Raw genomic sequence first — 23,447 nt, 5'->3', positions numbered from 1 at the left:
GAAATTCTTAAGACCATTAAAAGTGGCAAAATACAAAAGCAGATAAAAACAGAGAAATATGAGGATCACATACAAGTCATTGTGTTTTTTTTTTATTCATATTTATCATGTGGTGTCAAAATATTTCCCTGAATTTGAGACAAAATGGCTTTTTACATAGTTCATTGTATTTTGCACCTTTTTTTCCCGTAAAATACATTGTACTGATATTTACATTGGTTTTCTTTCAAAACTGTACAAAAGTTATCTTTGATCACAAAACTGTACAAATCAGAAGTTTCCTATTGGGTCCGGACTGACGGGTCAATAATCGGCCTCTGGCAGCTCTCAAACCTACAAACCATCAAAGAACTACGCCTGTGACATCAGCAACAGCACAGAAACACACTCACAATAACACACTTCAGCTCTGACACTGACACAACAGAGCAATAAATAAAAAAAGACAAGATGACAATAATGAGGTTTGGTGAGAACCGTACGGTACACTGTGATGAGTTGGTCTTTCTGGATGCTTAATGATGGATTTGATACGTTTTATATGTACTAGTGAATCTCATGAAACATATTCAGGTCACAACTCTTCAAAAAAAACTACATAAAAACAAAACAAATAATTAAGACCATTTTTAGAACCATAAGATTACATTGCTATTTTTGCATTACAACCAGTAAGCATATTCTTTTCCAAAAACAGACATCATGAAAATAAATGTCACTATGCCAATAATCATAATGGTCCTACAATGGTCATAATTTTAAGGAGAGAATTTTTTATGTTTTTTTTATTTTATTTATATATATATTTATATTTATATATTATATTTAATATGAGAAATGTGACCCGGTTATGTTTTTGACACACCAATCTACGTATTCAACCATCAAAATTATATAAATAATTATATATATTTTAATATATATATATATATATATATATATATATATATATATATATATATGTATATGTATATATATAATATATAATATGAGAAATGTGACCCGGTTATGTTTTTGACACACCAATCTATGTATTCAACCATCAAAACAATCTTCAGATTACAGTCATTACACCATACCTTAAGAGTTTTATACCAGAGTAAGAGACATTTGCTTGACATCTTTCAGACACCTGTATGGTGGACAAATATTATTTGAAATTGAGAAACAGAGACAATGAATTAACACACTGTGTTGTAACAACACTGACAGAAAAACTCGTTTAAGGCCTCATTCAAATCATTCGTTTGGATTGGATGAACTCAGTCAGGACAGAACATCATCCCTCTCATTACTGGTTTGCTTAATTGTGGCGATTCAGCTCGATGCGGGGCGAACTAAACAGAAGACTAGTTTGAGATGAAGCGGTCAAAGCAAGCAGCAGTAAAGTAAAGCTTTGGACAGTAAAACCAGGTCCAAATATCATTCATAGACGCTTTTATATTTGGCGGTGAGTGCTAATGTTCTTCAGCAGCCGAACAGGATGCTGGACTTTGTGGGACATTTTTATCCGCGCAAGTGGTTAGAAGCTCATTACAGGTACTTCTGGGAGATCATAAACCCTCCTGAGCCTGCGAAATTCAGTAGAGGACACATTAACAAAAACATTTTGAAAAACGTGTTCGGGCAACAGCCTTAAAAAAAACTACACGGGTGAATGTGACGTCACTACCAAATTATAGTCTGATATTCACAGTTGTTTGGGTCCATGGACAGTCTGTAAAGGAGAAATGCATGGTCATGTGATGGCCGGCGTTCACATGTGGAACTGTCCATCTCCAGCGAGCGTACAAACTCAGAGACATCACCTCGCGCCGTGGATCATGAGAGACTGGCACACGGACGGCTCTCCCTTCCTAAGATTCCTTGAGTCCCAGCAGGGCCTGCAGTTGCAGTGATTGTCTGTGCAGCGGAGAGCATTCAGGTGTCTGTGGCGGGTCTGGTGTCCTGTGATGGACAGGAGCTGTCAGGTTTCTCAAGATTCAGTTTCTCATCCGATTCCATGGTGTTACAACTCACACAGCCCTGGAAAAACATTTTAAAATAAATCTATGAGATCATGATGATGCAAAATTAATATATGCTTCAGTGCTAGATAAAAACCACGAGTCAGGCTGAAGCTGATGGTTGATATAATATTGATATGTATATAAGATGCATCAAATTGAGAAATGACAATACAAAATATTTCTCGAGCAGCAAATCAGTATATGTGACGCTGGACCACAAAACCAGTCTCAAGTCGCACGGGTATATTTTTGGCAATAACCACCAATACATTGTATGGGTCAAAATTATGGATTTTTCTTTTACGCAAAATCGCGCACATAAATGGACAACTTTTCTCAGTGCATTGACAGAGCTTTGTAAAGGACCGATAGATTCCCGAATCAAGTCAGAAATGTCTTCCCTGATACTAATGCGCTGTTAATTCAGAGATCAACTGGTCCATGGAGACAGATTCAAAAGTTTCTATCATGGCCTGTTTTTCGAGATTGGAGGTAGCGGCCATGGCTGCCAACTCACCGGCAATACTAGCAGTAGCTCTCGTGGTCGGTGGGGCTGAGGGATGCGGTTGTTTCTGCTTAGTGTGACTCATAATTCACCAAGCGATGTTCTAAACGCGTATATCAACAATGACTGACGCTATAGTTTAGTTTGAAAATGTAGGTCGGGAGCCCTTCTTCCTTCGACCTCACACCTTCATGGCTATACCGGAAGTCCATAAATGGACAACTTTTAAGGCGATTTTCTCAATGTTTAGATTTTTTCGCACCCTCAGATTCCAGATTTTATCCTAACAAACCAAAAATCAATGGAAAGCTTATTTATTCAACTTTCAGATGACGTATAAATCTAAATTAAAAAAAATTGACGCCGCTTGTGACTGGTTTTGTGGTCCAGGGTCACATTAATGATTTCTGAAGGATCATGTGACACTGAAGACTGGAATAATGATGCTGAAAATTCAGCTTTGCATCACAGAAATAAACGACATTTTAAAATAGATTAAAATAGAAAACAGTTATTTTAAATTGTTTACATTTTTGATATAACAGGAAACCGTCTGACAAAAGGAGAAACTCCCTCTTCTGTTATCTCAAATGAATGAATATGGCCAATATATAGTAGCCTGGTCCTCTCAGACTCTCGTACATTTCATTTGTACAGAGAGTCTGGCCACTCTCCATTGACAAGCGTTATACCATGGTCTGGGTGAATACTCGATTCTGATTGGCTGCAGGGTGTCCATTAAAAAGTGATAGAGGACACCTAGTAAAGGAGTTCTGGTGAAACTGTTTATCGTTCGAAATTAATAAATAAATGCGCTGGCTACATCAGCTGTGAGTAACCATAGCAACAGGCAGTCAAAGTATCTATACGGACTATAAATCGAGCGGACTATAAATATCTCCAGTTGCTAAATAAACCGTCAGGCGTAACCAGGGAAACCAAGTTATTGTTTGTAAAAACTTTAGATTTTGATTGTAAAACTAATTAAAATATAAACTAATGTTTTAAAAATGTGTTATTTGGCAAGTGACCATGGTATAAGCGGGTCAATGCCCTTCGAGGTGTCCATTGTCAGATATATATGGACCATAGCTGTCAACATTGAACATTGAAAATAAGGGAGATTTCCCGGAATCCATCCCCAAAATAAGGGATTTTTTTTTACACGATTCTTACCCAAAAACTTAAAAAAAAAAGCACTAATCATTAACAGTCTAAAGAGTTTATAACTACACAATATATATTACAGACCAATGGATATGTTTAAAGAGCTTTATTTATTAACAAAGTAAACATTCAGGGTTTCTGCAGGTTTCAGTAAGTCAAATTTAAGACCTTTTTAAGACATTTTAAGACCATAAAGATTCAAATTTAAGACCCTACACGTGACGACGCATTATCCAAGTTAGATAGATAGTTACCTCGGGATCATTATGTATCTATTTATCTATCTTTCTATCTATCTAGGATTATCTGATGTGTGTGTGTGAGACAGAGGGAGAGGTAGATATTTTTTTATAGAAAATTGTACTTTTGCATATTATACTGTAAAAACACAATTATTGTTGATTGTTGTTTTAGTTGATCATAACTAGAGGAAATGATAAGATGATTAAAGTGACCAAAATTATCACGGTTATCACAGAATCCTGTTCAAAAAGTACTAATACTACATAATGAAGTCAATTCAACAAGTTTTATGTTGAAAAACAGCAAAAAACAAATTGATTAGCATCAATATGCACTTTTTGTTTACGTAAACATTAAAATACCATTAAAAATGATGGCCAGATTTTAAAAGAGTGTCTTGCAACATGTTATCTACTAACATGTACAAGTTCAAATAAAGTTTTGACAAAAAAGGTTTTATACAAAGATAAACCTCATATTTCAGCCTTTAAATATTTTTTTTTTATAAAAAGTCAAAAAAGATAAATTACTGACATTTACACATTTTAGCTTATATTTATTAGTAGTGTTTGGGTGCACCCCCATCCTTCATGTTGACTGAGCTTTCAATGTTGTTATGGAAAGGGGTGATTGGTTGGTTCCTGTCACAGGACCTGCGGTGCGTTTGCGGCATTCTGAAAAGTGTAGATTTTTTTCATCTCGTTGCGCCTGGTAAAAAAAATTGCGCGTCGCTTCAATTATGAGCGTGCTTGCTGTGCGCCTACATTTGAACAAACTTGAGCGCGCAAAAGACGCGATATGTGAACGGCGTCTGGCGAGCTAGCTCATATTGAGCCACGAGCGACTGGTAGCACGCGAGCGACGAGTTGGAGACCCCTGATCTAGCGCTCCGCTTTGTAGGCTACATACTCCATACTTTTTTGTAACAACTTTCTGCGGCCAGCGTTTCTGGAAATTACTTTTTTAGACATGTCACCTGACTAAATGAAATTTAAGACCTAGGATGAAAATCTGTCAGTTTTTAAGACTTTTAAAAATACGGGATATTTTACGGGAAAATACTAAAACGGGAAGACAGCGGGAAAAGAGTTAAAATACGTGAGAAACCCGGAAAAAACGGGAGGGTTGACAGCTATGATATGGACTTCGACGGAGGACCTCCGCTGCGCGTCGGGCGGTTCACGCCTCGCCGTCGTCCATTAATACCTGACAATGGACACCTCGTCGGGCATTAACCCTTACTTAACTTCCTTGAAGGCGGGTACTCAGTTGAAGTTTAAAACTATTGTATCTGCCATAACCAACTAACGTTTGGCCGTGACGTAACCCTACAACTCAAACTAGCGCAGAACCTCAACGTTCATCATTCTCAGGCACTCCCTCTGTTCGCTGATTGGACCGCTAAAAAACTGGCGGCAAGAATATACCGCAAACCCAGACGGAGTACTGAAGGAAAATAAAAATTTTGCGGAAGTACGTAGGAGGGCGGAGCCAGGCTAAATATATAGATCTATAATGGTACATATGTTCGACCCCGACGTAAATGAGAAGTTCTCGACCTGTGTGTTGATCTCCTGTGGGACGGTGTGCTGACGGATCCAGGGATGAACCTCTGCGAGCTCCTTCTTCTGGTCCGGGTTGAACCAGGGCTGCATGGGCTGCATCAGGAGCAGCTTCTCTCGGTCTTCTTGCAGAACCTGGTCCTGATCCCTGCATGGACATCCACACACACACAAAACCAAACTCACTCAGGCTGCCTCAGCACGTTGCTAGCTGACACTGAACAGCACAGCGCTTTGATTTCAACATCTAAATCCTGCTAAAACATCTTGTATTCGCCCTCTCCTCCTTCCATAATCAGGAGCTTTTTAAAAGGATCCACTTCATCAAGCTGCTAAACACGGGTCTCATTGTGTACCGTCACCTGGAGTCACCTACCTCAGGGCTGACGGCGCAATGAGACATTTAGCTTGATCAGAACTACCTCAGCGAGAGAGCCTGGCAGCGCTATCTCTTTCCCCTGTGGAAAGAGATGCTGAGAATGTCACGTTTCCCACAGGTTTCTCAGAGGAATCAGTGGGAACCCGGGATTGAGAGGGAGAGAAGGACAGAGGGAGAAGACGTTCCTCAGGGTCTGTTACCTGGGGCTGATCTGATAGGTCATCATGATGGGCTCTGGTGTCTGCGTGATCGTGCTCCACAGAGGGTTGTCCACGTGCTTCTTGAGGGTCGCACGCTCCTTTTCCTGGGCCTCCGCGGACTTGCGCGCCTTTCGGGACGTGTCCGACGAATCGTTGCTTGCGAAGTACTTGCTGCTGTTGCTGCTGCCTGTAAACGGGAAACGTCAGAGCTCAGTTTAATGACATTTTGCCTTTTACATAGTCATATAAAAAGTGATTTTTCAAACTATTGAAAAACTATTTTAGTTTATCTACTTCAAAATGTCATGTTTAATTCATTTTGTTACATGCCATTGTTTGTGAAATTTACACACAATTTCTGAGAAAACTGTTTGTACTCTTTTTTTGTTTTTAGTGCATGTTTGGATAAATCATACATTTTTGCATTGAATTTCCATTAAAATAATCTTCTGGGAGACTTTTACGCAGTCTAGTTGAAACTAGGCAACTAATCCAAAGTCTCTTAACACCATCTACAGAAAGAAGCTATTTTGTGGAGGAAGTGCCTAATTCCCTCCACACAACATTAAGTGTCATGGACGAGTGATTTTGAACAGCACCGGTATGGCTGGTTGACGTTCCGTTAGATCCCAGTCCGGATCCGGAGCCCAGTGAGCCCGACTCTCCGGAGCCACTGCCCGACGCGTTGGAGCCGGTTCCTGAGCGGGCATCCTCCTGTAGCAACTGGTCAAGCATTTCGCTGGAGGTAGAATGGGCGTCCTGGTTCCCCGACTCACTGGGAGCTTCTTCCTGTGAGCACATAAACAGACAGCTGGAGTCAATCGATTTAACTTCATTCCCACTTCAGCTTATTAAGTAAAACTTCTACACTTTTTTTTTTTTTATCTAATATTGAAATGCTATATATATAATATGAATATTTATATAAAATATATAAAAATATAGATTTTAAATATATTTTACTTAAATATATCATGCATTCTAATAATAATTAATAAATAAAATAATCTGCCATTTCATATGAATTTTTGCAAGTATTTAAATATGTTTTAATTACTTGAAATATTTTAATAACAATTACTAAAATAACACTATGTTATTTCTCTTATGGCACTTTCACGTTAATTGTTACAGGTATATTCATATTTAAAATATATATGTTTTAAAAAAATATTTTACACTGAAACATTACCTTTCACACAAATTTTTACAAGTCTTTTAATATTATATTTTTAATTTTACTAAAACGAAGTATTTTAATTAATACGATACCATAATTGGCCTCTTATGGCCCTTTCACATTCATTTTTAATAAAGATTTTAAATATTTATTTTAAATACATTTTAATATTTTACTTAAATATTATAAAGTATTTTAGAAATAATTAATGAAACATCAATCAAGCATCTTTACAAGTATTTTTACATATTTAAATACTTTAATAATAAAATAATTACATAATATGAGGTCATGAGAACTACATGCATAACAATTAGAAAAGTATTCGCAAAATACCTTATAAAATAGTTTCAGATTGAGTAAATCATGTTTTTCAGCTTCCAAAAAGTATCCACTCCAACCCAGATCTCAGTAGGGTCTCACCGTTTTGGCGTGGTGCTGGTGCAGACTCTCAGGACCGGTGCTGTTCAGGGGTTCGGTGGGTTTGGTCAGCTCCTCCTGGAGTAAGTTCAGCTGGATGGGTGAGCTGGAGCGAGAGCTGGAGAAGAGCGCTGTGGGCTGTGCTGCATCAAGGTCTTCCCCAAACCAAGGGGTGGGAATCGAGTCGACCTCTGCGGAGGCACCGGCTGGCATCCCAACGCCTGTGACGGTGGACCCTGGAACATGTCCCTGCAATGGAGACCCATGAGCCATGTGGGCACCAGGTGGAACAAACCCGCCCATATTAAAGGGAGTCTGGGGAACGACTCCAGGCGCAGCGACGGGCATCCCCTGGAGGTACATGCCATTGGTGCCAGGGTACATGGGGTAGCTAGGAAGTAGGACAACCATCATGGGAGTCATGGGCTGGAGGTTCTGGAGACCTTGGTCAGGCTGGACCACCATGGGCTGCTGATCCGCACCAACGGTGAAGTAAGGGGCGGTTTGCATGGACACTGCCATGGGCGGCACAAAGCCGATGTTGGATGGCGGGAGCTGAGATGACTCTGAGGAAGGCCAGGAGGAATGGGGCGCTCCTGTGGGTCCGGGAAGCGACCAGTAGTTGCCCGGCTGGGAGCCGTAGCTGTCGGACGAGTCCTCTGGTTTCGGGCGCTTGTGTTTGTTCGGAGGTCGCACGACATCACCTGAGAGCAGATGGGAAAGTTGTGTATCGTTTGATAGTGACTGTTAATGGATCTCAACACAATATTATACTACTTTATAAAACTAGTTAGTTCCAGTCCTTGATTCTGATTGGTCGATAGCTGTGTTTTAGCACAGTCTCTCATACCTTATTGCTTGCGTATGTGAGACAAGGGCTAACACATTTTATTTCTGTGAAACATACCAGTTAATTTCCAATATTGCGCAGAATAGCGGAGTTAAAACTGGAATGATAACTCACAACAACTGAGCTTTTTCAGTTGCTGATGCCAAAGCCAATGTAATACAAATTAAAGCTGCAAGCAGCATTTATCGGGGTTCAAGCAGTTAAGGCCTTTAAGCACAAAAGCATCAAAAGTGATTAAGTTTTATTTAGCAAGCATGTAACTACTGACATAATAGATGGAAAAGACCATTTACAGGAAATACCATAGGAAATATATGGTTTTAAAGCTTTTTAGCAGTTATAGCGCCACCTATGGTCCGATCTCCATAAAAATTGGCATGCTTGTTAATGATGTTATGTCACATATGCTCACCAATTTTTGTGAAGTTCTGAGTTTTCATTTAGGATTTATAGGCTTTTTAGTGTTTTTTTGCCACGCCCCTTTTCTAAATGACCCTATTACAGCCATCTACATGCAAAAGTTCAACTTTTTTTTGATAATTATTGATCTAGAGTGTCCAGAGAATTGTCCTAGACTGGTCTGGTTTCGATCGGGCGAAAAACCTAGGACTAGTTTGCAAAAGTAGGTTTTTAACATAATTACGAATATTTAATAAACGGTTTAATTGACAGCATTAGTTCTTGAGGCAAAGTTGTTCAGCATGAGCAGATCTATCAGATGATATGCATTTTGTGACGATAAGTGTAACACCACGTGATTACAGAGCCATAAAACTCGTTAGCGCCAACTAGTGGCCGATTTCTTTCAAAACTCTTAGAGACCTCTAGGGCCATGAGTCGAACATGCCCATCGAGTTTCGTTCCGATCGGCCTCCGTTAACCTTGTCTAATAGGTGCTCAAATTTCATTGGTCGATGGCGGCCATGTTTTTCGAGATACGCCAATGTCCTCATAGACATACATGGTACCTTGGACCAAGACACTGCATACCAATTTTCAAGTCAATCGGACTAACGGTCACGTGGTCATAGCCGTTTTCATGTGTTTTTCATGTTATAGCGCCACCTAGTGATCAATCGTCGCGATTTTTTTACTGTGACCCCAGATTGAACTCCTACACATGTGCACCAAGTTTGGTGAAGATATCTAATTTCATTCTCGAGTTATAGCCATTTTAGTAAAATAGGCTCCTCCCACAACATTAATTTATCACCCCCTGGCGATCAGGAATCGAAATTTCGACTTTTTTTCGATAATTATTGATATTCAGACTCCAGAGAACATTTCTGCACTATTTTGGATCCAATTGGACAAAAAACCTAGGACTAGTTCGCAAAAGTAGGTTTTTAACTAAATTCAAAATGGCGGACAATTTGCATACAGGAAATGAAATCGGAGATATACGTTTTGACCTTCAGGTTTCCAGCTTTCCAGTGATATAAGACACTTGAGTCTACGTCATACGGTCTAGGAGTTATGAGCAGTTTCGCGCTTTTGGTTGCTATAGCGCCACCTATGGGCCAATTGGGGTCATATTCTCTGAACCTCTCCTCGATTTTTGTACTACCATCTGGCAAAGTTTCAAAGCTCCAGCTCTTACGGTTTGGGCTGCACGATGAGTTTTACGGCAGAAGAAAAATAATAATAATAATAATAATAATTAAAGCTGCAAGCAGCATTTATCGGGGTTCAAGCAGTTAAGGCCTTTAAGGACTTTAAGCACAAAAGCATCAAAAGTTGTTAAGTTTTACACCACGTGATTACAGAGCCATAAAACTCATTAGCGCCAACTAGTGGCCGATTTCTTTCAAAACTCTTACAGACCTCTAGGGCCATGAGTCGAACATGCCCATCAAGTTTCGTTCCGATCGGCCTCCGTTAACCTTGTCTAATAGGTGCTCAAATTTCATTGGTCGATGGCGGCCATGTTTTTCGAGATACGCCAACGTCCTCATAGACATACATGGCACCTTGGACCAAGACACTGCATACCAATTTTCAAGTCAATTGGACTAACAGTCAGGTGGTTATAGCCTGTTTTATGTTTGGAACATGTTTTGTTCCTCGCGGAGTACCTCTGGAATGCTTCTGCGGAGGTTTATTGTTTTATCCGCAGCAATAAAGTTTGTCGGCGTCTAAATGGATCGCGCTCTGGATCACTAACAGGAATTATTCTCGTCATGTATACACTTAACTTGATGAAAAGCGGGATTGACGCACTGCAAGCAGAGAGATGATTTCTGGCTGCCTCCGCAAAAATTGTCTTCGGCGGACAGCCCGCTGTCTTTGGAACGATTTTAGTACTTTTGCGGCAGACAAACACATGTGTTTCTCTTTCTGGATCTTTTCTTTGAAAACAAAACCAAAGGTTAAAAAAAAAAAAGAACAAATGTGAAGCGAGCAATTCTATCCATTTTGACGCCTTTTCATTCATTACCAAGCAACACGATTACGCACCAGCTGCAACTTGATGACACAAGCATACTGCGGTTCGGATACAAATAATATGTGAACACAAGTCCATCGGGGGCAGGGGGGGAGCAATCGAACTCGGGTTAGGAACAGGCAATCGAACCAAGTGTGAAAGCGCCCTTAGTCTAGTTTTAGTCAATGAAAATTGTATTTTAGTCTCTTTTTAGAAATGCAATTCTATTTAACCCAGTCAATATAGTGTATCACTATGGAAAAATAGCGAAAATAGTGAACAGAAAAGTAACACTCGTCTCATTCGTGGAGGTTGAAAAACAAGTTCTTTCTGACATCCAAGATTTACTGTATTAATTTAAATGCAAAAGAAAAGGCATGAGAGTCGGTTGTTTTTGTCAATTTTAAGTTTTAATTTAAAATATTTGTCATTTTAATATAACTATATGGCTAAATATTTTACCACTTGCTAATAAATCTAGATAGAAGTAGTGCATTGAATACATTGTTTAAATTGTGCTTAAAAGTGAATTACGACCATTAAAGAGTATGTGTGTACAAAGAGAATCGTAATGCTGACAAAACTTTTTTTAAATAAAAGTATTTGATAACTTCTGGATTTGAAATAAAAATAGTGAGTATGTGTTTGTGGTTCAGCCGTGGATCAGTTACGCACTGCAAACGCAGCATATGTGAAAGCACTATAGCGAGTGCTGCTCCTGCACCGCATATGCACTGCACACGGAGTATGGGCCCTATCTTGCACCCAGCGCAATTGACTTTGTACACCGACGCATGTATCATTCCTATTTTGCACCCGCGCACAGCTGACTTTTCCCTCCACAGACGCACGTCGGTTAACTAAGAAATACACTTGCGCTCCCGGGGGCAGTTCAGCGCAAAGAGGCGGCGTGTTCCGGCGCAAACGTTCCCTCATGCTATTTTGCACGTTTAGAAAACAATTCCGCCACTAACTGAAAAAATCTAGTTTAAAGTCAGTGGCGCGTTGCACATGTTATTCTTATGCTATTTTAAGGGCGCATGCTTGGCCATAATCAATGTAGCGTGTGCACAACGCACATACACTTTGATTCTCTCACACAGAAGCAGCCGTTTTCATTTTTGCAAATCATACATTACGATAGATAGATAGATAGATAGATAATTATAAAAGCATACTTCTAGTTTACACATTTACCCAAATTATCATACGCCTGTTTAACCGAAGTTAATTTGGGTGTGTTTCTCCATCCCCAATGTCACTTCTCTGTGTTTTACGGCCCTGACGAGAACGTCGGTCTCCTCGGCTGTGAATCGCTGCTGGCGCGCGTCTGGCAAATCCACCGTTATAATAGGAATCCGCTATAGAATAAGCGCGTCTGCTCTTAAAGTGAATGTGAGATGACGCTCTGATTGGTTTATTTCACGTTACGCCCAAACCACACCTATGAGTAATGAAGCTACTGCAGACCAACACATTTTAGATTTGCGTTGAGCGCAAGAGTAATTTATCCCGCCGGTATAATAGCAACAGCGCCCAAGACCCGGCCACAAAGTTACTTGCGTTTCGCGCTTGATACTTGCGTTTCAGATCGTTAAAATCGGGCCCTATGTGTGAAACGGGCGTCAGACTTAACTTTGTTTGTTGTCGTTTACGCTAACTCACCGCAGCTGCATCTTCTAAATAATGCCGCGAGTGGGGCTTGAGGAAGTGACGTCGTCTGCGCAGTGCGCCCTGATGCAGCCCCTGAAGTGAGACACGGGAAACAGAAATACTGCAAAATAATAATAATAATAATAATGTGACTAAACAAGACGAAATAGCGTCATAACATTTCATCTCGTTTTGGTCAACGAAAATGAAGAGACATTTTAACATAGTTTTTATTTTGTAAACCACATTTAGTCTCGTTTTTATTCGTCAACAATATTGCATTATACATTTAATTATAGTTATTGTCACATGACCAGCATTTACGTTGCGTCTCGTTTTCGTCACGTGGTTCGTTGACGACAATATTTAGTTATAATTTTTGTTGACGAAAGAAATACTAGTAATCCGATATCGGATTTGACTCAAAAGACAATGTGATTCATCATTCCTTCCAATTAACCACCTTATCTTTGTATATTAAAATAGTATGTTCAACAACATGAATAACGACGTAGCTGACCAGAGTTCGTGAATCAAATGATTCAGTTTAAAGAGTTGTTCAGACTTCTCTCGATCAGTTGAAGTCTCTCCATTTCAGATGTAAAAATAAATTAATTTATTTCACAAATTAAAAGTCCTGTGAGTCCGAAAAACAAAAGAAAATTGTAATTATCCTACCAGTTGATGGTTTCAAATTATGGTTCAAAGTGGAAACCGGTCCATGGGCACTGGTCAGCTAGCCATTTGTGCATATTTAAAGGAGAAGTTCACTTTTAAAATGAAAATTCTGTCATCATATACTCACCCTCATGTTGTTTCAAACCTGTATGAATTTCTTTCTTCTGCTGAACAGAAAGAAAGATATTTAGAAGATTATCAGTAACCAGACAGTTTTTGGGTCCCATTGACTTCCATAGTATATTTTTTTCCTACTATGGAAGTCAGTGGGACCCAAAAACTGTCTGGTTACTGATAATCTTCTAAATATCTTCTTTTCTGTTCAGCAGAAGAAAGAAATTCATACAGGTTTGAAACAACATGAGGGTGAGTATATGATGGCAGAGTTTCATTTTAAAAGTGAACTTCTCCTTTAATTGTATTCAATAGGCAGGCGATTCACCTTCACAGGATTATTTATGGCACAAAACAGGATACACTTGCCGATCACGTTCACATAGGAAAAAAAACAGAGAACAAGAAAACGCAGCCTTGGAAAACACAAGGCAAACGTACAATAATTCATTTCTGATTCAACATTTCAGTAACAAATCATATACATGCGCAGTTCAAATGACACATTAATCGAACTTTTCGACAGTTACTTAACACAGACACTCATTAATCACTCAATGGGTCTCATTCATGAAATCGTAAATATACGAGTAAATATGTGAGTGATTTGCGCGTAAAGGCGACATTCCCGAAAATTCTTCTCCTGATTCAGAAATACTTCGTAAACGTCAGATGTGATAGTGAAATGTGTGTGTGTGTGTGTGTTAATGAATTCCAATCAGTTGTAAATGGGACGCGTGTGCACGCTCATTCTCTAAATTACCATAAATCCCGCCCATTAAAACCGACTGAAAACTATAGGCTATATGGGCATCATATTATGACACCAAACGAAGGATTTCAACTTGTCTTCTCAAAAACGAATGAAGAAGAGAAATTTCTCAGATGCAGAAATTGAAGTTTATTATCAGAAGTTCATTCAAAACGCCACATTTTGTTTTCAAGCGTACATAGTGGCGTATCAGGCCTAAAAAAAAGGAAGCTTGGCAGCATAGATGCAGTTAATGGAGTTTCATCTGTTAATCGAACAGTCCTAGAAGTGAAAAGAAAATGGTTTGACATGAAGCTTGACTGCATTATTTGTGACTTGCGGACTTGTAAAAGAATAAACAGCTTGAATAAAAAAATTAAATAAAAAAAACTTGCGGACTTTTGTTCCGTTTGCATAGATGGCTCTCGTAATTACTGGCTGTCGTAATAAAAGTAAAAAGAAAAACCGTATGTAATTACTATATATAATATTTGGTAACACTTTACAATACAGGTGCACTAATAACCATTAATTCATGCTTAACTAATGCACAGATAATCATGTGTTAATGTATGACTCATGAAGAACTAAACCATTAATTAATGATTACTGCATCATGAAGATTCTAAATGATTAATATAAAGTAATATATGAATTGTTATTAATTAAATGTGTCATAATGTATTAATTCATTAATAACTTATTTTATTAACTAAAAGTCTAAATCAATGCGTTAATTACCACAATTGGTCAAGGCAATGTACTTCAACTTCCAGTTGTCTGCTTTAATTAATCATTAACTAATGATTTGCAAATGCATCATTATGTTATGACTTTACTTGTTGAGGCACATGACTATTAACTAATTGTTAAGTAATATGCCATTTTGGTTTTGACATCCACACTAAGCCATGGATTTCAATTTCCAACCATGTACAACCAAGATTTCACTGAGTCCGATGAACTTTGTTGTTCATGGCACAGGACTATGTCAGGTTAACATACACTGAGAACATGCGGTTGAGCGCTGCTAGTTCATAACACTGTGTCTAGACTGGACAAAGACAATAGAACGTCCATTATAGTCAGTGATACTACACTGGATGCGTCGCGACACTACACGACAAAACCCAGTCAGTAAACCGATGCCACACTCTATTACTGACGTACTCTGAGCTCTTGTGCTAGTTCTGTTACGAAGGACTAATGGACTTGCGATGGTCTGTCATGTCCAGGTGTAGACAGCTGGTCTCGTCCAGTGTAAACACAGTATAACAGCTTCAGGAGTTCAGATTCTGGTGTGCTGATATTTGTGTGCAGCCCAACTCACCCCATCCTTCAAACACGTTCACCGACATTACATTCACTGCATGTGCAAACTGTCAAAACCCATAAATGGCATATTACTTAACAATTAGTTAATAGTCATGTGCCTCAACAAGTAAAGTCATAACATAATGATGCATTTGCAAATCATTAGTTAATGATTAATTAAAGCAGACAACTGGAAGTTGAAGTACATTGCTTTGACCAACTGTGGTAATTAACGCATTCATTTACACTTTTAGTTAATAAAATAAGTTATTAATTAATTAATACATTGACACATTTAATTAATAACAATTCATATATTACTTAATCTATTAATCATTTAGAATCTTTATTAGTTGCTGATGCAGTAATCATTAATTAATGGTTTAGTTCTTCATGAGTTATACATTAACACATGATTATCTGTGCATTAGTTAAATATGAATTAATGCAGATTAGTGCACCCGTATTGTAAAGTGTTACCTAATATTTTTTCAAAATGCTGTGTAAATATGTACACGATTAAGGTGAATTAAAATGCAGCCTTATTAATGAGCAAAACGTTCGGATGTTAAGCGCACTATTTACGCGTGGCTGGAGCAGGTGTAGATCTCTTTCGTACCAACTAACGTTTGGAAAATACGAACATTTTAATGAATCCGAAAATTTACGTCAGAACCACTTTACACACGATTTACACAAAAATTCGTTCTGCTCGTGTTTCATGAATAAGACCCATTGTCTCAACTCATGACACATGATCATTGTTATACGTGATAGCTTTAGCCTACGGCTAATTAGTTCAGCTCGCGCTGTGCGGCCTACACTCAGCTCATATCAAATCATTTCTGAAATTGACATATCTTTCATAAGATAACATATGATAAAAAAATGTCACTCACCAAAACGAGATTGCATCACATATTCAATAAAAAAAAGACTACCGGTATTCAATAAAGATTACCGCTCTGGGATCCACTAAATCTTTACTCCGATTTCCACTTCACCTCTCTCTGACGACAACACTCCAGGCCGAAGCATCCAAAGTTTACAAGTGCACACAATCACAGTTCTCGATAGATTATGATTATCATTTAGTGCAAGGAAGTTTCTGGAGAAATGCTCCGTGTCTCATTTGATCTGTTCTCATCTGATTCTCTGTTTATGCTGACAGCGGCAGCGCCTGCGCGACCTGTGGGCGGGCCTTATGAATATGCCGCTTCTGTTGGCTCTCAGGGGTGTCAGTCACAGCAGCACAATCAGTGATTGGATGAATCGTGTGTTATTGCCCAGTGGTGTAATCGAGTGCATCAAGTAAAGAAAAAAAAAAAAGAACTGATTGAAAAATATAATTTGTCCAGAACAGATCGACACGACTCAATTTAAACTGTTATAGAAGAGCTAATATACTAAGAATGCACTGGTCTCTCAAGGATTGTCTCTCTGCTTTATTTTATAAGAAATATCTCTGTGTCTAAAGTTCCTAATGTCCTGTACTCTCAACTTTTGTATAATAGTACTAGTCATAATTTTTACACCAGGCATGAATAAAAGCAGTAAAATACCACTTATTGGCTTAATGACATGTTATATAATTTTTACCTTTTTGACTGTTATAGAGGCAAATTTTGTCTGATCTGTCTGAAATGTTTCATGCTTATTAAGAGTCATGAACATTATTATATGAAAATTATTTCATTTTGATCAAATTATTTCCTATGGAATTTTTCATAGAAAAAGACCATTCACAGCCAATACAGGCAATTTACCATAGGAAATATATGGTTTTAAAGTGTTTTAACAGTTATAGCGCCACTTTTGGTCCGATCTCCATACAAATTTCCAGGCTTCTTTAGCATGTTATGACAAATATGCGCATACATTTTTGTGAAGTTCTGTGTTTTCGTTTAGGTTTTATAGGCTTTTGAGTGCATTTTGCCACGCCCATTTTCTTTATGACCCAATATACCCATAAGAAAAATGCAAAAGTTAAACTTTTTTTTGATAATTATTGACCTAGAGAGTCCATAGAATTGTCCTAGACTGGTTTGGTTCTGATTGGGCGAAAAACCAGGGACTAGTTCGCAAAAGTAGGTTTTTAACATAATTACGAATATTTAATGAACGGTTTGATTGACAGCAATGGTTCTTGAGGCAAAGTTGTTCAACAAGAGGAGATCTATCAAATGGTATGCATTTTGTGACAATAAGTGTAACACCACGTGATTACAGAGCCATTAAACTCGTTAGCGCCAACTAGTGGCCGATTTCTTTCAAAATTCTTACAGACCTCTAGGGCCATGAGTCGAACATGCCTACCGAGTTTTGTTCCGATCAGCCTCCGTAAACCTTGTCTAATAGGTGCTCAAATTTCATTGGCCGATGGCGGCCATGTTTTTTGAGATACGCCAATGTCCTCATAGACATACATGGCACCTTGGACCAAGACACTGCATTCCAATTTTCAAGTCAATCGGACTAACGGTCAGGTGGTTAAAGCCTGTTTTATGTTTTTTTCATATTATAGCGCCACCATGTGGCAAATCGCCGCGATTTTTTTACTGTTACCTCATATTGAGCTCATACATATGTGTACCGAGTTTAGTGAAGATACCTCATTTACTTCTGGAGTTATAGCCATTTTAGTAAAATAGGCCCCTCCCACAACGTACGTTTTGGCGCCCCTTAGCGTCCGTGAATCGAAATTTCGACTTTTTTTCGATAATTATTGATCTTCAGTTTCTAGAGAACATTTCTGCACTGGTTTGGTTCCGATCGGGTGAAAAACCAGGGACTAGTTCGCAAAAGTAGGTTTTTGACAAAATTCAAAATGGCGGAAAATCCATCATGGCGGAAATGAAATCGGAGATATACGTTTTGTTCGTCAGGCGTCCAGCTTTCCAATGATATAAGACACTTGAGTCTACGACATACGGTCTAGGAGTTCTGAGCAGTTTCGCGCTTTTGGTTGCTATAGCGCCACCTATGGGCCAATCGGGGTCATAATTTGATAACCTCTCCTCGATTTTTGTACTACCATCTGGCAAAGTTTCAAGGTTCCAGCTCTTACGGTTTGGGCTGCACGATGCGTTTTACGGCAGAAGAAAAATAATAATAAAAATCAGGACAATTACAATAGGGTTTCAGCACTTCGTGCTTGAACCCCTAATAATTAAAGCTGCAAGCAGCATTTATCGGGGTTCAAGCTATTAAGGCCTTTAAGGGTTTTTAAGCACAAAAGCATCAAAAGTTATCAGGTTTTATTTAGCAAGCATGTAACCACTGACATAATAGATGGAAAAGACCATTTACAGCCAATACAGGCAATGTACCATAGGAAATATATGGTTTTAAAGCTTTTTAACAGTTATAGCGCCACCTATGGTCCGATCTCCATAAAATTTGGCATGCTTGTTAATGATGTTATGTCACATATGCTCACCAATTTTTGTGAAGTTCTGAGTTTTCATTTAGGATTTATAGGATTTTTAATGTATTTTGCCACGCCCATTTTATAAATGACCCTATTACAGCCATCCAAATGCAAAAGTTCAACTTTTTTTCGATAATTATTGATCTAGAGAGTCCAGAGAATTGTCCTAGACTGGTCTGGTTCCGATCGGGCGAAAAACCTAGGACTAGTTCGCAAAAGTAGGTTTTTAACATGTTCGCGAATATTTAATGAACGGTTTGATTGACAGCAATGGTTCTTGAGGCAAAGTTGTTCAGCATGAGCAGATCTATCAAATGATATGCATATTGTGTGGATGAGTGTAACACCACGTGATTACAGAGCCATAAAACTCGTTAGCGCCAACTAGTGGCCGATTTCTTTCAAAATTCTTACAGACCTCTAGGGCCATGAGATGAACATGCCCATCGAGTTTCGTTCCGATCGGCCTCCGTTAACCTTGTCTAATAGGTGCTCAACTTCATTGGCCAATGGCGGCCATGTTTTTTGAGATACGCCAATTTCCTCATAGACATATATGGCACCTTGGGCCAAGACACTGCATACCAATTTTCAAGTCAATCGGACTAACGGTCAGGTGGTTATAGCCCTTTTCATGTTTTTTCCATGTTATAGCGCCACCTATTGTTCAATCGTCGCGATTTTTTTACTGTGACCCCAGACTTCACCCATACACATGTGTACCGAGTTTGGTTAAGCTATCTCATTTACTTTTTGAGTTATAGCCATTTTAGTAAAATAGGCTCCTCCCACAATGTTTATTTTATGCCCCCTAGCGACCATGAATCGAAATTTCGAATTTTTTTTGATAATTATTAATCGTCAGACTCCATAGAACATTTCTGCACTGGTTTGGTTCCGATCGGACAAAAATCCTAGGACTAATTAGCAAAAGCAGTTTTTTGACAAAATTCAAAATGGCGGAAAAATTTCCATACCGGAAATGAAATCGGAGATATACGTTTTGTTCATCACGTTTCCAGCTTTCCAATGATATAAGACACTTGAGTCTACGACATACGGTCTAGGAGTTATGAGCAGTTTCGCGCTTTTGGTTGTTATAGCGCCACCTATGGGCCAATCGGGGTCATAATCTCTGAACCTCTCCTCGATTTTTGTACTACCATCTGGCAAAGTTTCAAGTCTCCAGCCCTTACGGTTTGGGCTGCACGATGCGTTTTACGGCAGAAGAATAATAATAATAATAATAAAAATCCTTACAATTACAATAGGGTTTCAGCACTTCGTGCTTGAACCCCTAAAAATCCTTACAATTACAATAGGGTTTCAGCACTTCGTGCTTGAACCCCTAATTAAAGCTGCAAGCAGCATTTATCGGGGTTCAAGCAGTTAAGGCCTTTAAGGACTTTAAGCACAAAAGCATCAAAAGTTGTTAAGTTTTACACCACGTGATTACAGAGCCATAAAACTCATTAGCGCCAACTAGTGGCCGATTTCTTTCAAAACTCTTACAGACCTCTAGGGCCATGAGTCGAACATGCCCATTGAGTTTCGTTCCGATCGGCCTCCGTAAACCTTGTCTAATAGGTGCTCAAATTTCATTGGTCGATGGCGGCCATGTTTTTCGAGATACGCCAACGTCCTCATAGACATACATGGCACCTTGGACCAAGACACTGCATACCAATTTTCAAGTCAATTGGACTAACGGTCAGGTGGTTATAGCCTGTTTTATGTTTGGAACATGTTTTGTTCCTCGCGGAGTACCTCTGGAATGCTTCTGCGGAGGTTTATTGTTTTATCCGCAGCAATAAAGTTTGTCGGCGTCTAAATGGATCGCGCTCTGGATCACTAACAGGAATTATTCTCGTCATGTATACACTTAACTTGATGAAAAGCGGGATTGACGCACTGCAAGCAGAGAGATGATTTCTGGCTGCCTCCGCAAAAATTGTCTTCGGCGGACAGCCCGCTGTCTTTGGAACGATTTTAGTACTTTTGCGGCAGACAAACACATGTGTTTCTCTTTCTGGATCTTTTCTTTGAAAACAAAACCAAAGGTTAAAAAAAAAAAAAGAACAAATGTGAAGCGAGCAATTCTATCCATTTTGACGCCTTTTCATTCATTACCAAGCAACACGATTACGCACCAGCTGCAACTTGATGACACAAGCATACTGCGGTTCGGATACAAATAATATGTGAACACAAGTCCATCGGGGGCAGGGGGGGAGCAATCGAACTCGGGTTAGGAACAGGCAATCGAACCAAGTGTGAAAGCGCCCTTAGTCTAGTTTTAGTCAATGAAAATTGTATTTTAGTCTCTTTTTAGAAATACAATTCTATTTAACCCAGTCAATATAGTGTATCACTATGGAAAAATAGCGAAAATAGTGAACAGAAAAGTAACACTCGTCTCATTCGTGGAGGTTGAAAAACAAGTTCTTTCTGACATCCAAGATTTACTGTATTAATTTAAATGCAAAAGAAAAGGCATGAGAGTCAGTTGTTTTTGTCAATTTTAAGTTTTAATTTAAAATATTTGTCATTTTAATATAACTATATGGCTAAATATTTTACCACTTGCTAATAAATCTAGATAGAAGTAGTGCATTGAATACATTGTTTAAATTGTGCTTAAAAGTGAATTACGACCATTAAAGAGTATGTGTGTACAAAGAGAATCGTAATGCTGACAAAACTTTTTTTAAATAAAAGTATTTGATAACTTCTGGATTTGAAATAAAAATAGTGAGTATGTGTTTGTGGTTCAGCCGTGGATCAGTTACGCACTGCAAACGCAGCATATGTGAAAGCACTATAGCGAGTGCTGCTCCTGCACCGCATATGCATTGCACACGGAGTATGGGCCCTATCTTGCACCCAGCGCAATTGACTTTGTACACCGACGCATGTATCATTCCTATTTTGCACCCGCGCACAGCGGACTTTTCCCTCCACAGACGCACGTCGGTTAACTAAGAAATACACTTGCGCTCCCGGGGGCGGTTCAGCGCAAAGAGGCGGCGTGTTCCGGCGCAAACGTTCCCTCATGCTATTTTGCACGTTTAGAAAACAATTCCGCCACTAACTGAAAAAATCTAGTTTAAAGTCAGTGGCGCGTTGCACATGTTATTCTTATGCTATTTTAAGGGCGCATGCTTGGCCATAATCAATGTAGCGTGTGCACAACGCACATACACTTTGATTCTCTCACACAGAAGCAGCCGTTTTCATTTTTGCAAATCATACATTACGATAGATAGATAGATAGATAGATAATTATAAAAGCATACTTCTAGTTTACACATTTACCCAAATTATCATACGCCTGTTTAACCGAAGTTAATTTGGGTGTGTTTCTCCATCCCCAATGTCACTTCTCTGTGTTTTACGGCCCTGACGAGAACGTCGGTCTCCTCGGCTGTGAATCGCTGCTGGCGCGCGTCTGGCAAATCCACCGTTATAATAGGAATCCGCTATAGAATAAGCGCGTCTGCTCTTAAAGTGAATGTGAGATGACGCTCTGATTGGTTTATTTCACGTTACGCCCAAACCACACCTATGAGTAATGAAGCTACTGCAGACCAACACATTTTAGATTTGCGTTGAGCGCAAGAGTCATTTATCCCGCCGGTATAATAGCAACAGCGCCCAAGACCCGGCCACAAAGTTACTTGCGTTTCGCGCTTGATACTTGCGTTTCAGATCGTTAAAATCGGGCCCTATGTGTGAAACGGGCGTCAGACTTAACTTTGTTTATTGTCGTTTACGTTAACTCACCGCAGCTGCATCTTCTAAATAATGCCGCTAGTGGGGCTTGAGGAAGTGACGTCGTCTGCGCAGTGCGCCCTGATGCAGCCCCTGAAGTGAGACACGGGAAACAGAAATACTGCAAAATAATAATAATAATAATAATAATGTGACTAAACAAGACGAAATAGCGTCATAACATTTCATCTCGTTTTGGTCAACGAAAATGAAGAGACATTTTAACATAGTTTTTATTTTGTAAACCACATTTAGTCTCGTTTTTATTCGTCAACAATATTGCATTATACATTTAATTATAGTTATTGTCACATGACCAGCATTTACGTTGCGTCTCGTTTTCGTCACGTGGTTCGTTGACGACAATATTTAGTTATAATTTTTGTTGACGAAAGAAATACTAGTAATCCGATATCGGATTTGACTCAAAAGACAATGTGATTCATCATTCCTTCCAATTAACCACCTTATCTTTGTATAGTAAAATAGTATGTTCAACAACATGAATAACGACGTAGCTGACCAGAGTTCGTGAATCAAATGATTCAGTTTAAAGAGTTGTTCAGACTTCTCTCGATCAGTTGAAGTCTCTCCATTTCAGATGTAAAAATAAATTAATTTATTTCACAAATTAAAAGTCCTGTGAGTCCGAAAAACAAAAGAAAATTGTAATTATCCTACCAGTTGATGGTTTCAAATTATGGTTCAAAGTGGAAACCGGTCCATGGGCACTGGTCAGCTAGCCATTTGTGCATATTTAATTGTATTCAATAGGCAGGCGATTCACCTTCACAGG

General features: G+C 38.9%; 1 protein-coding gene across 4 annotated transcripts in view; it reads right to left on the bottom strand.

Annotated features, from left to right (window-relative positions):
• Nucleotides 1-949: 949 nt before the first annotated feature.
• The window catches only part of per3 (period circadian clock 3), a 51,168-nt gene continuing 28,670 nt past the window's right edge, over nucleotides 950-23,447 (bottom strand). For 3 of the 4 annotated variants that reach the window (XM_084396215.1, XM_084396217.1, XM_084396216.1), the window contains exons 19-23: nucleotides 7,669-8,369; nucleotides 6,665-6,854; nucleotides 6,066-6,252; nucleotides 5,484-5,634; nucleotides 1,785-2,025 (exon numbers count right to left, since the gene is read on the bottom strand). In XM_084396215.1, the coding sequence (XP_084252341.1) occupies nucleotides 1,921-2,025; nucleotides 5,484-5,634; nucleotides 6,066-6,252; nucleotides 6,665-6,854; nucleotides 7,669-8,369 (1,334 nt within the window). In that variant the 3' untranslated portion in view covers nucleotides 1,785-1,920. Of the gene's footprint in view, nucleotides 2,026-5,483; nucleotides 5,635-6,065; nucleotides 6,253-6,664; nucleotides 6,855-7,581; nucleotides 8,370-23,447 lie in introns of all 4 variants that reach the window. The other variant, XR_014625937.1, reaches the window with a different exon arrangement.

The sequence above is a fragment of the Rutilus rutilus genome, assembly GCF_951802725.1.
Source record: "Rutilus rutilus genome assembly, chromosome: 22".
Classification (NCBI taxonomy): domain Eukaryota; kingdom Metazoa; phylum Chordata; class Actinopteri; order Cypriniformes; family Leuciscidae; genus Rutilus; species Rutilus rutilus.
The sequence above is the reverse complement of the archived record's forward strand: the minus strand, read 5'-3'. Positions and strand labels throughout refer to the sequence as shown.